This window comes from Microcaecilia unicolor, chromosome 4, assembly GCF_901765095.1.
Source record: "Microcaecilia unicolor chromosome 4, aMicUni1.1, whole genome shotgun sequence".
In the NCBI taxonomy this organism is placed as follows: Eukaryota; Metazoa; Chordata; class Amphibia; order Gymnophiona; family Siphonopidae; genus Microcaecilia; species Microcaecilia unicolor.
In genome coordinates, this window is record NC_044034.1 from 77590096 (window position 1) to 77602732 (window position 12637).

The 12637-nt window shown below is 43.4% G+C and overlaps 1 protein-coding gene across 1 annotated transcript in view; it reads left to right on the plus strand.

Moving 5' to 3' along the window:
* The window catches only part of FRY (FRY microtubule binding protein), a 449190-nt gene that overhangs the window by 271883 nt on the left and 164670 nt on the right, over positions 1-12637 (plus strand). The window contains 3 exon segments of the mRNA XM_030200365.1: positions 2179-2269; positions 8693-8775; positions 10758-10908. Of these exon segments, the coding sequence (XP_030056225.1) occupies positions 2179-2269; positions 8693-8775; positions 10758-10908 (325 nt within the window).

Genomic DNA, 12637 nt, shown 5'->3' on the forward strand with positions numbered 1-12637 from the left:
AAGAAGAGAGACATCTTTTTTGGAATGTCGGATTCAGATAGCCGAGGACTCCATGATCTCTTCAGAGCTGTTTGCTGTTGGTGCATTCACATTGCCTGGTGCCTGCTCTAAGGTTTCTCCAGAGCCATTTGCTATCAGCAATCTTCGTATTGCTGTAGACCCCTGAGGAAAGCTCAATTGCCGAAACACAGCCCGTGTTGGGTTTATTATATATATACTAGTAATGAAGGCCCGTTTCTGGCAGCAATGAAACGGGCACTAGCAAGGACGTGCACGGCGGCCCCTCTCCAAAATCGGCAACCCCCCCTCTACTACCCTCCCCTCCTCTTACCAGGGTCCCAGCCGCAGCGGCAGAACTGAAGGGCAAGGTAGTTTGGAGATTCTGCTGCCTTCCGTTGTGTTCACTATGAGCTGTGTGCCCTGACTGTCTGGTCCCGCCCTCATTTCCTGTTGGGCGGGACCAGAGAGTCAGGGCACAGAGCTCATGGCGAAGACAACGGAAGGCAGCAGAATTTGCGAGCTACCTTGCCCCTCAGTTCTTGCGCCAGGACCCCGGTAAGAGGAAGGGAGGGTAGCAGATGGGGGCTAGCGATTTTGGAGGGGGGCGACCGTGCACATAGGGGGATGGGCGGGGCCTATGTCGGGGAGGGGAGTGCCGTTGGGCGGGTGGAGGGATGGCTGAGAGACAGATGGGAGTGGTTTGTGGTTTTTGGAGGGGGGGTGACATGCAGGGGCATCTCTGAGAGTAAGACAGGGGGGGTTGGATTTTGGAGGGGGGGGCGACGCGTAGGTACTGTATGGGAATGACGGCTGCGTTGGGGAGTGGAAAGAGAGATGACAGAATGGGCTTCCTACCTTCGTGTACTTGTGTTCATTATGACCCGCCTTCGATGTCATAACGTTGTGACGTGAGGGCGGGGCACAGATAGATGGTTACTAAAAGTGGTTACAGAGCTTCGAAATTACGAGCCCTGAAGCCACAAAGTGAGCCTTAGAACGTTGAGGTTGCTTTTTATGTGCAGATGGGGCGTGGCTGAGGGCGGGTCTGTGAGTGAGGGTGTTAGCCTAGCCTACAAACAGTACAGGAGTTCAGTGCTTCACTGTCAGGGAGTGAGGTTCAGAACGTTTGAGGGGGGATTTGAGCTTCAGAACGTTTGAGGGGGGATTTTATATATATATATATATATATATATATATATATATATATATATATACTATTTTGAATAAAGGCTTTGGTTTTCATCCAGGTTCACCTCTTATGTGGTCATTTCCACCTTTTGTGTTTTGCTCTATTATATTTCAGTGCTATTTTAAAGAATAGTGCTTGTTGGCATTTGCATGCATATGTATTCTAGTCATTTATGCACATTCCTGGTGCCTAAATCTTAGTATCATCTGCATAGAATTACCCCATAGAAAGAAATTGTATAACCAGGAGCCTAGAAGTAGGTGTCCAGAGGATACGTGGTAGGACCCTTCTCTGTAAAGGACCAAAGGCGCCTGTGTTCCCTTTATAGAATACCAGCTTAACCAGGAATCAATGCACCTAACATTTATGCACGATCATTCACGCCAGCCCTAGAGCTGGCATAAGTATGAGTGCCTACTTGCGGCAGCTACCCAAGTAACTTAAAGCATTCTAAGTTAAATGCTTGTGGGAGCTCCCGCCTATGTCCTGCCATTCTTCATCCCTGTATATGCCCCCATTGTGTAAGTTAACCAGATGTTTGCAGAATAACATTTAGGCAGCATGCTGGTACGTAAGGGAAAGGGAAATGGGACTTGATATACCACCTTTCTGAGGTTTTTGCAACTACATTCAAAGTGGTTTACATATATTCAGGTACTTATTTTGTACCAGGGGCTATGGAGGGTTAGGTAACTTGCCCAGAGTCACAAGGAGCTGCAGTGGGAATTGAACTCAGTTCCCCAGGATCATAGCCCATTGCACTAACCACTAGGCTACTCCTCCACTCAGACCAGTAAGTGTACACACATAAATGTACACTTATGGGTCTAAATATCTACACAAGTAATGCGTGTGTAAATGTTAGTGCCTGGATTGTAGAATTGCCCCTGTAATGCACGATAGAGCTGCTGTTGTATGCTAAGCATTCAAATGTAGGGCCTTAATATGAGACATTCTAAATTGTGTGATTACTGCAATCTTGCTTGTAGGGACCACCTCTAGCAGCAACACTGTGGTTGCTGGACATGACAGCTTCCCTGACATGGAGGAGGGCAGAACAATGAAAGAAACAGACGACAGGTTAGTATTCTGAACTCCGATTAGGTGGATAAATTGGTAAACCTTTTGAAATATTTTATTGATTATTGGAAATATAGGAGATAAGAGCATCCACGTGATTCCCGAGCTCTGTAACTGCTGTAGCCACACTCCGTCTTCTCCTCCCTCACTCCTCATTCAAATACAACTTGGAGTTAGGGCCGGTGGAAACATTAAGTAAACTAGGTGGCCTCTTAGAGTGCTGCAGTTTTGGGGGCGTCAATGGCAGCAGCAGGACCTAGTGCCTCACCAGCTCTACAGTCCAACATAAAGAAGATTTTGGAGCATGCCACCTGTTTCCACTGCTTCCCCATGTGGTTGGAGAAAATCTTGCAGACCAGAAGGGGTGGTCCGCAAGCATATACAGAGGCAGGGAAGATTTTTTTTTCAATGCTGTGAACCACTGCCACCCCACTGTTCTGTCAGGATCCGCCCATGGCACCAACAGCATAATTCATCTCAGGAAGGAGGGGATGGGGATGAAGAGTTGCTGTGTAACTTATATTATTTGTGCTGGAGGCAGGGACAGAAGGGGGATCTATAGATGGATGAATGCTGCTGACGGTGGGGGTGGATGGGGAGAAAGCAGAGGAAGATGGTAGTGCAGAGAGGTATACGAAGGGAGTGGGGCATCTGGATGCTGCTGTTAGGGGGGGTTGTAAGAGGGGAATGCTTAGGAGGCTAGGGTGGAAAGGGGGGGGACATGACTGAAGGTTCTCCAAGGGCATGTGTTAGCTTCGCACCATCCCAGCTTGGATTAAGTATGCACCAGTTCATTCCTCCTCCTCCTCTGATAATAAAGAAGAGAAAACTCACTGCAGTTTTCACATAAACTAATGTGATGTTTTTGCCCAGGTTTGCAAAACTGAAAGATTTATAGATTCATCATTACTGCCTGCTTGGGCAGAGTTGAATGAGGCAGACAGTAATCTTTGACCTCTGTGGATAAGGAATTTGGCTGCCGCTTTTACTCTCATGTTTTTCTGAGATTAGTAGAAAAATAATGTTTATCATTTTTGAGGACCTAATTAAAGCATGGCCTGCCTGCTGCCCCGCAGATTGCTCTATTTTGTAACCACACTTCTCTCCCCAGTTTATGTAACACAACTTCCTATTCTGTAGACAGCAAGGATGTTATGGTTTAGCGCATGCCTTTTCACTAGTAGCTGAAGGCAGGTTACATTCAGATACAGTAGGTATTTCCTTATCATAAGTACATAAGCATTGACATACTGGGACACACCGAAGTATCCTGTTTCCAACAGGCCAATCCAGGTCACAAGTACCTGTCAAGATTCCAGAACAGTAAAAGAGATTTTATGCTGCTTATCCTAGAAGCGATTCTAAAGATGTTGTTTAAGAGATTTAATGATAATAAAATTAGTAGTTTCAAGTATATTGAGAGGGCCAATGAAGAGTTGTTCAGATTGCGGTGGTGAGTTCCCCGCGTGAAAAGAGTTTCCCACTGAGGCTCTGGGATTAAATTGTTGTTCAAGTAACAGACACATTTGGAGAAAATTTTGAATATAGTGTTGAGACTTATAAAATGAGACTGTTGATATTGAACCCTGCTGAAGTGACGGACCACATTTAATTTTGTGATATGTACAAGTGGCACATACCTCTATGTGCCAGTTTATAGAACTGCCCTGTAAGATTGTACCTGAGGCAGTGGAGCATTAAGCGACTTGCTGAAGGTCACAAGGAGCATCAATAAGATTTGAATCCTGGCATCCCCCTTTGCTAACTACTGGTCTGCTCCTCCTCTCCATGGCAAAAAGATTAGGGATTGTGTAGGTACCCAAACATAGAAAGAAGCATGCCATTCTCAGACCCTAGTGGGACTGATGAAGCAAACAGTCTAAAATTAACTTAAAATAATTCAGAGAATAATTAGTTTACAATTATCTGCTTAACTATTCTTCAGTAAACTAATTAAGGCAGTGTACAATCAATAACATTTAAAAAATATATAAACAACGCACAACCGCAAATGGAAAAATTCATACTAATAATAATACAATAGAATAATGAAAATAATAAAATACAGTACTCAATAACTAAAAATTAAAATAATAAATTAAACACTTAGCCAAGGTACCTTAAATATATTAACATTAGAAAGCTCTGAAGTTTTAAAATGTGAGATCTCCCGAAGACCCCAGTTTATCTCTTTATTATAGAGTAAGACATACTTAAGCCAGCTCTTTCTTTTATAATGAATGGTATTATACAAAAATGAATGCTTTTGACTCTATATGACTTCTCTATGACTCATAAACTACTTCTGCCCTGAGCCCCATTCATCTCTGGGAATAGGAAGTGAAGAGGGAAAGGGGATAGGATTTGATATACCACCTTTCTTTGGTTACAATCAAAGCAGTTTACATGTTATATACAGGCACTGTATTTTTCTACCTGGGGCAATGGGGGTTTAAGTGACTTGCCCAGAGTCACAAAGAGCTGCAGTGGGTATCGAACATAGCTCCTCTGGTTCTCAGGCCACTACACAAACCATTACCATTCCAACATTCCTAGATGGTTGTTACACTCTGTTACACTCCTACCTGGCTGCTCCTGGTGGCGGCCATCTTGGAAGGTTCAGTTGAGGGGCGGCCATCTTGAGAGGTGCATTTGATCAGTTCCTGAAGGACGGCCATCTTGAGTAGATCATCTACATCGGTTCCTGAGGGGCAGCCATCTTGAGAGGCTTATTCCTATGGGCGTGCCCAATTAGGTTCCTTGCCTGTCAGCTGTGGCAGGGATCTCCTGATGAGAGGCCTATTTAAAAACTAAACACGGTCATCAGTTTGCTTCGGCTTCTATCGTTGTAGAGGTCTGGTGCGTGTTCTGAGCATTCTGCTGTCTTCTCCCGGCTTGGCTTTGACTTCTGGATTGGACCTGACATTCTCTGCTTTGCTGCCTGCCCTGACTTCTGGATTGGACCTGACATTCTCTGCTTTGCCGCCAGCCCTGACTTCTGGATTGGACCGGATATTCTCTGCTTTGCTGCCTGCCCTGATTCTCGGTTTAGACTTGATACTGTTTACTTGCTGCCTGGTTCGGCTAGCGGCCGTCCTTCCCGCTCGTATCCTGAAGTCCTGGTGGCCACCCGCACCTGAGAGCTCAACTCCTGGGGAATGGTGGTCGTCCCCAGGTGAAGCTAGGGGTTGTCCGGCTGCCTGACTGAGTGCGGCCTTCTTTTTCACCGTGCTTCTTTTTCACCGAGGCACAAGGGCTCACTACCAGTTCCGTAACAATGGTAGATACCAATCTTACTGCAGCTATCCAGGATTTTGTCTCTCCTTCTATTTCAAGATATTAGTGTGCCTGATTTGTTCCACACAGTTAAATGGAAAGTTTCATAGATATGCATTGCTATTGAAGGCTGAAAGCATGTTACAAAGTGTAGGGTGCATTCTTTCATGTTTGGATCTCATCAAACAATTCCTGTCATGTTTTCTGATATCCGGTAGCAGAAAAGAATGCCACAATGCGATTCCTTGCTTCAAAATAAATGGGAGTCATAAACACAACACAAGTTACCCCTCCCTGGATATAGTGAAGGAATTTGCTTACGCACCTTCAAAACTGGCACCTGTGTAGGAGCCATGAAAGCTTGACTTTGAAAAGGTCTAAATTAGCATATGAATAGTTCTAACTTTTAATTCAAAGACCAGTCATATACACAGTCTCAAAAGGATCATTTTTGTAGAGTAGTCTGTCCTTGGAGACCTTCTGTAACTTGGGTCAGATTCTTGTCATACAGCCCAATATCAGTAATTAGATATGAGCCAGAGAAATCCAGTAGCCAGAGGACTCTATCTGCAATCTTAGGTTTGTTCTTGACCTCAGTTCTCTAAAACAGTGGAATGATAACATTGTAGAAAGGTTATCAAAAGGGATTTGCAGGCTCATAGCCATATAATTATTGAGCAGTAGAAGTCAAGAGTTCATCCAGCTGTATTTTTTGACTTGGCACTTGAGCATTGTATCTTGCTGCCATTTACATGAGTTATTTTTATGCATAAATGGAGCTGTTTATTTTGACTTGAAGCTGAAGCTAATCTCTATTTTTTATTTTTTTGTAATTCCCTTACTGTATATTAAAGTGAAAGTTTTAGTACAAACATTTTTATTGATGACTGGCAAATAGCAAAATTAAAAAAAAAAAGATGAAGACAACTGAGATACGGTACATCATCACTTATAATGCTGTAAGCCAATTAAAAATGTGTCAGCTTCTTGGGGGGAGGGGGGGACCCACACCAAATGCTTAATTGTTTGGGAACCAACATTGTAAAGGTTTAATAGAAAAGCCTGTATTTGACATAACATGTTTTAAATGACACTGCTAATTAGCTTTCTCTTTGGAAGGCCAAGACCTTTTATGGTTACAATGGCTATCAACTGTTTATACCCAACAATCCTATCCTGGAAGTCAGTGGAAAGGTGTTCATACATAACATTATTGCCTCATATGGTTAAGACTGTCCTGTACAATGCTACACATCAACCCTCACAGATACCTTCTTTGTTTTTAAACAGTTTGAAGAATGGCTTAAAGGAAGCAGGAAATGCTTTTATAGCTACCAAACTCAGGAATTATTTAAATTTGTGAGAAGTATCGTTTCCCCGCCCAACCCTTTTCCCTCAACCGTTGAAGACAGCAGCTCTTCATTCCAGATCTGGCATTTTGTCATCATCACTATCTGGTGAATCATCTGTCCCATCTACTTCTGATAAATCTACGTCCTCATCCCCATGCTGTCTATTTGGAACAGTTGGCCTTTATTCGGGGTCAACAGCAGCAACAGCGTTATATGTAGTGTAATAAACCTGGTTGTTTGTTGGCTCTTAAGTTGCGGCAACGTAGGTTTGACCGTACTATTTTGCGGATTGCTGATGAAAAGAACAGGATTCTGACAACATCTTCCTTGATTCGACAGAGATTTCAAACCTTCTACCAAACTCTGTACACGGCTGACCCTATGTTGCAACCTGGGGCCATAAACAATTTTTTGACATCCCAAGGGCTTCCCTCTCTGACTGTGGAGCAAAGTGATATGTTGGATGGTCTTATTCAAGTGGACAAGATAGTTACAGAATGTGCTTGGATTTCAGTGCGGAACGCTAGGTCCCCTATATAGAATCCTGGGGATAGTGCTAGTATTGTAAACATTAACACGTGTAATGCAGGCATAAATGGTAGTGCCTGTTTTTTAAATGGAATTTCCCTTTTATTGTCTATTTTGAATGTTCCTCTTCCCCACCACAGGTCTTTCTTTTGAAACATTAGAATATGACAGTAGGTGGTGACTGCTTGGCCTTTCTAGAGGGTTTTCATATACCTGATTCGGCCCCTTTTGAAAGAAAAGGCAAGTGTAATCCATGCTACACCTGAACAAGCCCCTGCTCCACATCCTGTGTGTGCACATTACTGGAACTGGAAAGATTATAGGGCCAGAGTTATATAGGGTGATTTCCCTAGAGAAGATAAATCCTGTTGGAACCTACAGGGCAATTGGCTCATAATGTTATACATCTGATTCCCTGGCCCTGTGTCATGTCCTTTCTGAAAGTTTTTAATAAAATAATTCTTTTTAGACATTCCATCCTTCACAGGACATTCTAGTTTTGAAAAAAAAAAAGTTATGTATTTCAGCTTTGCAGAAATCAGACCCATAACTGTGTCCACTGCCGTGACTGCTCTGAAGTGGAAGTAGAGATGGTGGTGTCTTGTGCTTGTTTGGATATTGTATGATAGTATGAAGTCTATTCAGAGGTCATTGATGTCACCAGATTGAGGGACAGCAATGATGACTGGTCAAGCCTTCCATTCTACAAAATTCCTGAATAAAAAAATGACCTGCAGATATTTGCCTATGTCCTTTTGTGTGCTGTAAAATAATTGTGATATTGTATTAGAGCCAGCTGGAGGGATGTTTTGGCCATATCCCTTGAGGGTTTGCTCCTGTGCTGAAATATTTTCCACACTTCCACTTTGAGCTTTGATTCCATGGTAAATGTGTGAAAAGTTCCTCAGCTTGCAAGTACAGCTGGCAGCTTAAAGTATAAAATGTTGTTTCTTCAGGGGCTAGAACTGGAACACCATCATATATAATATAGTAAATGACAGAAAAAGACCAGCATGGCCCATCTAGTCTGCCAAGTAGAGTGGTCAGGGTTGTAATTGCAACTCTGTGCAAGTTATCTCAACCCCCCACCGCCAGCAAATAAAATACAGCTGCTCTGTTTATGCAGTAATGATGTTTTTTTTCATGTTTAGAGGGTACAGAATAAATGGGGATGTAAAACCAGAACCTGCCAGACCTCAGGCTTTACCCTCAGATGTAAAAATCTGCCTTTCTGCTTATCCCATGTTTTCTTGTTTTGCATCCTAAGGTTCAGTAATATCATCAGAGCACATACTCGGTTAGAATCAAGGTACAGCAACAGCTCTGGGGGATCATATGACGATGATAAACGTAAGTACTAATTTTACAAGGTAGGCAGAATGGTTTATAAGCTAGTGAGGAAGTTTATAACAGAGGAACAGGGCTGAGAATTATATTTTATTCCACAACACAAATTAATAAACTGACTCCGAGCATTTCTACTGCTAAGAGTGCTAAATTAAAGCATTTGAATTACCCTATCAGTAGCTTTAAACAGGTGGGGAAAGCTTCTGGAGTATGGCTCATGGAATGCATTCCAACCCTTCTGTGTGTATCTGTGGCTACATCTTTGTGTGTGTATGCATGTGTGTATATCTATGAGGGTCTTTCACATGGGGACCTGTTTTTGCTTGGAGTAGTACCCAAACATTCCATTGGTTTGGAAAGAATAAAATTAAACCAAGTGAGATACTACACACATGGTAACACTGTAAATGATGGCAGATAAAGACCCGCATGGTCCTTCCAGTCTGCCGAACAAGGTGGCCAGAGCCACACCCACCATTCTGTATGGGCCACAGCCACCCATGTTTAAACACTGGTTGACAAGTCTCCACCATGCCAACCACATATAGGCAACCAATATGATAGAGTCTTGGTTATAATCATATATCATCCTAAGAGAATGTATCTCTAACCATTGGATGCTACTGTCAAAGAACGCATTGTACATTAAAGCCAGAAGAGACTGGAAGACATGAATATGTATATCCTAGAGGAAAGAAGGGATAGGGGAGATATGATACAGACCTTTAAATAATTGAAAGGTATCAATATAGAAACAAATCTTTTCTAGAGAAGGGGAAACGGTAAAACTAGAGGATGTGAGTAGGGTTAAATGGTCAGTATTCTCAACAGAGAAGCGTAGATAGTGGGGGTTCCCCAGGGTCTGTGCTGGGACCACTGCTTTTTAACATATTTATAAATGATCTAGAGATGGGAGTAACTAGTGAGGTAATTAAATTTGTTGACGACACAAAGTTATTCAAAGTTGTTAAATCGTGAGAGGATTGTGAAAAATTACAAGAGGACGTTTAATGTGAGCAAGTGCAAAGTGATGCATGTGGGAAAGAGGAACCTGAACTATAGTTACGTGATGCAAGGTTCCACATTAGGAGTGACCGACCAGGAAAGGGATCTAGGTGTCATCGTTGATACGTTGAAACCCTGTGCTCAGTGTGCTGCGGCAGCAGCTAAGAAAACAAATAGAGTGTTAGGTATTATTAGGAAAGGAATGGAAAACAAAAATGAAGATGTTATAATGCCTTTGTATCACTCCATGGTGCGACCGCACCTCGAATATCTGGGTATAAGATGACTGCAGAGCTATTCCAGGCACTGATAAGTTAGGACTACGCTGAATAACGGCAGTAGCCTGGTAACTTTTGGCTCTGCCACCGGATTGCCCTAACATTATCCGGATACTGCTGGGGCGGTCAGTGAATAGTTTCATCAGCAGTATTTATACAGTGCCACTGAAAATCAGTGACTGGCCCCTGTGAGCAGTACTTATCTTGGTAGGAACCATTCCTACCAGCTAAGTGCCGTTGATATCAGGCCTATGGATTTCATCATTATTTTGAACTTGAAAATACTTTATTTAATTTGGATTTTGCTCTCACCTTTTTCAGTAGTAGCCCAAGGTGAGATACATTCAAGTACACTAATGCACTGTATGCAGTCATTTTACTATTTTTATGCTGTTAAACTTGTAACTTTTATTTACAATTTATTTATAACTGTTGAAATTTCCACAGATGTTTTACAGCTCAGAGAAAAGTAAGGTATTGCTCTCGCATTAAACATATACCTCTCATCTAACATAATATTCTTCTGCTTAATCCCATTCTTTATATCCCCATCGAACACCCTTTTCTTGCTCCCTCCCTCTCCTCCTTCCCCCAAAATTGTACATCTTATGTCACGGTATACCTGGTGTACACCACTTTCAGTGAATCTCTTTTAAAGGCGGTTAATAAATTTCAATAAATAAATCTTTTGAAATGTTTCAGATGACCCAGTTTCTCCCTATACAAGTTGGCTACTGAATACTGTGGAAACAAATCAGCCGCAGCCTTTACCAATGCCTGGCAATGGTGGATGCTGGGCGCCACTGGTCGATTACCTCCCAGAAACTATCACCCCAAGGGGACCACTTCATAGGTAAGACCAGGATTAAGATCCTAGGGGCCCTTTTACAAAGTTGCAGTAAGCCCAACGCAGGCTTACCACTTGCTCTTCCGGGACTACTGCCGGCCCAACGCAGCCTCCGGTGGTAGTCCTGCCCCGAACGTGCACTATTTCTGGGGGGAAATGAATACCCCCAGAAATGGCTTATGCGGTGGTAACCCGGGGGCAATCGGGCATCGCCACATGCTGCCTGGTTACTGTAGAGCAAGCTCAAGAAATAGAGGCGAGACATTAGGCTCAGGTTCAGGACTAGGCTGTGGTTTGTTTCCTGTGACACAAGAGTCGCAACCTTTAAGCTGAAAAAGCAAGTGCTGCTGAAAAGGCATTTTTACAGAGCCAGTTTGAACAGGTTTTGAAGAGACAGCAAGCAAACGAAGCACGTATAGGAAATGCACGTAAGGAAATCAAGTAAAAATTTTAGTATATAAGTAAGTGCTTAGAACCAGGAAAACGAGCATTGCGTGTCTGGATTCCTTGATTAGTGAGTAGTGAATGTAATGCTCCCTCAAGAACCTTCACATATTTGCTTCTTGAGCCTTTATTAATTCCTTCTTCATTTCTGTAACCTGTGAAACCACTGAATAAATCTTGCTTGATTTGATTAATTATATTTTTTGTAGATCCCATTTATTTCAGCTTTACGAGCCTAGGGTCTCAGAAGGCTTTGTCTGCCTTAGGCCCTCAACATTACCACCGGGTTAGCGAGAGAGCCCTTATCGCCACCTCAGTGGTTGGCGGTAAGGGCTCCCCACCGCATGGCCATGCGGTAAGGGTTCTCTTACCGCATGGCCATGTGTGTCTGGAGTCTTTATCCACGACGGTAAAAAGGGCCCTGGCACACAGGAGAAACGTTCCCCACCTCTAGCGTTGGGCCCTTTTTCCTGCAGCTTGGTAAAAGGACCCCTTATATGTGGGGGACAATTTTCAGACCATCCACATTACACCTTATTTTTTGTTTAGAAAAGTACTTAAAACTTACTTAATTTCATTTTGTAAATAAGTTTGTTTTAATGAATTTGAATTGTGTTTAGTTCTCTACTTTACTACTACTACTACTACTTATCATTTCTATAACGCTACTAGACGTATGCAGCGCTGTACACTTGAACAAGAAGAGACAGTCCCTGCTCGACAGAGCTTACAACCTAATTAGGACAGACAAACAGGACAAACAAGAGATAAGGGAATGTTAAAGTGAGGATGATAAAATAAGGGTTAGGAGTTAAAAGCAGCATCAAAAAGGTGGGCTTTTAGCTTAGATTTGAAGACAATCAGAGATGGAGCTTGACGTTCCGGCTCAGGAAGTCTATTCCAGGCAGGGCCGTGCCTAGGGTTTCTGGCGCCCCCCTGCAGACTATCAGTTGGCGCCCCCCCCTGCAGACTATCAGTTGGTGGCGGCGGAAATGACATCAGAAGAAGGCGGAACACAGCGAAGGGAAGGCTAGAGATGTCGGGAGCGCCGCCTCCTTCACTGACGCTGCGCTGCCGGAACTGCCATGGAGGTAAATTTAAAAAGGAAAAAAAAAAAGAAAAGGGTTGTTGGTGGGGGGGGAGAAGAGGGCGGGCAGTCGAACAATGGGAGCGGGAGGGCGAGCGAGGTGAGCATGGTGTGGCGGCGCCCCCCAGAGGGAAGCGCCCCCCTGCCATGCTTACCTCGCTTACCGTGTTGGCACGGCCCTGATTCCAGGCATATGGTGCAGCA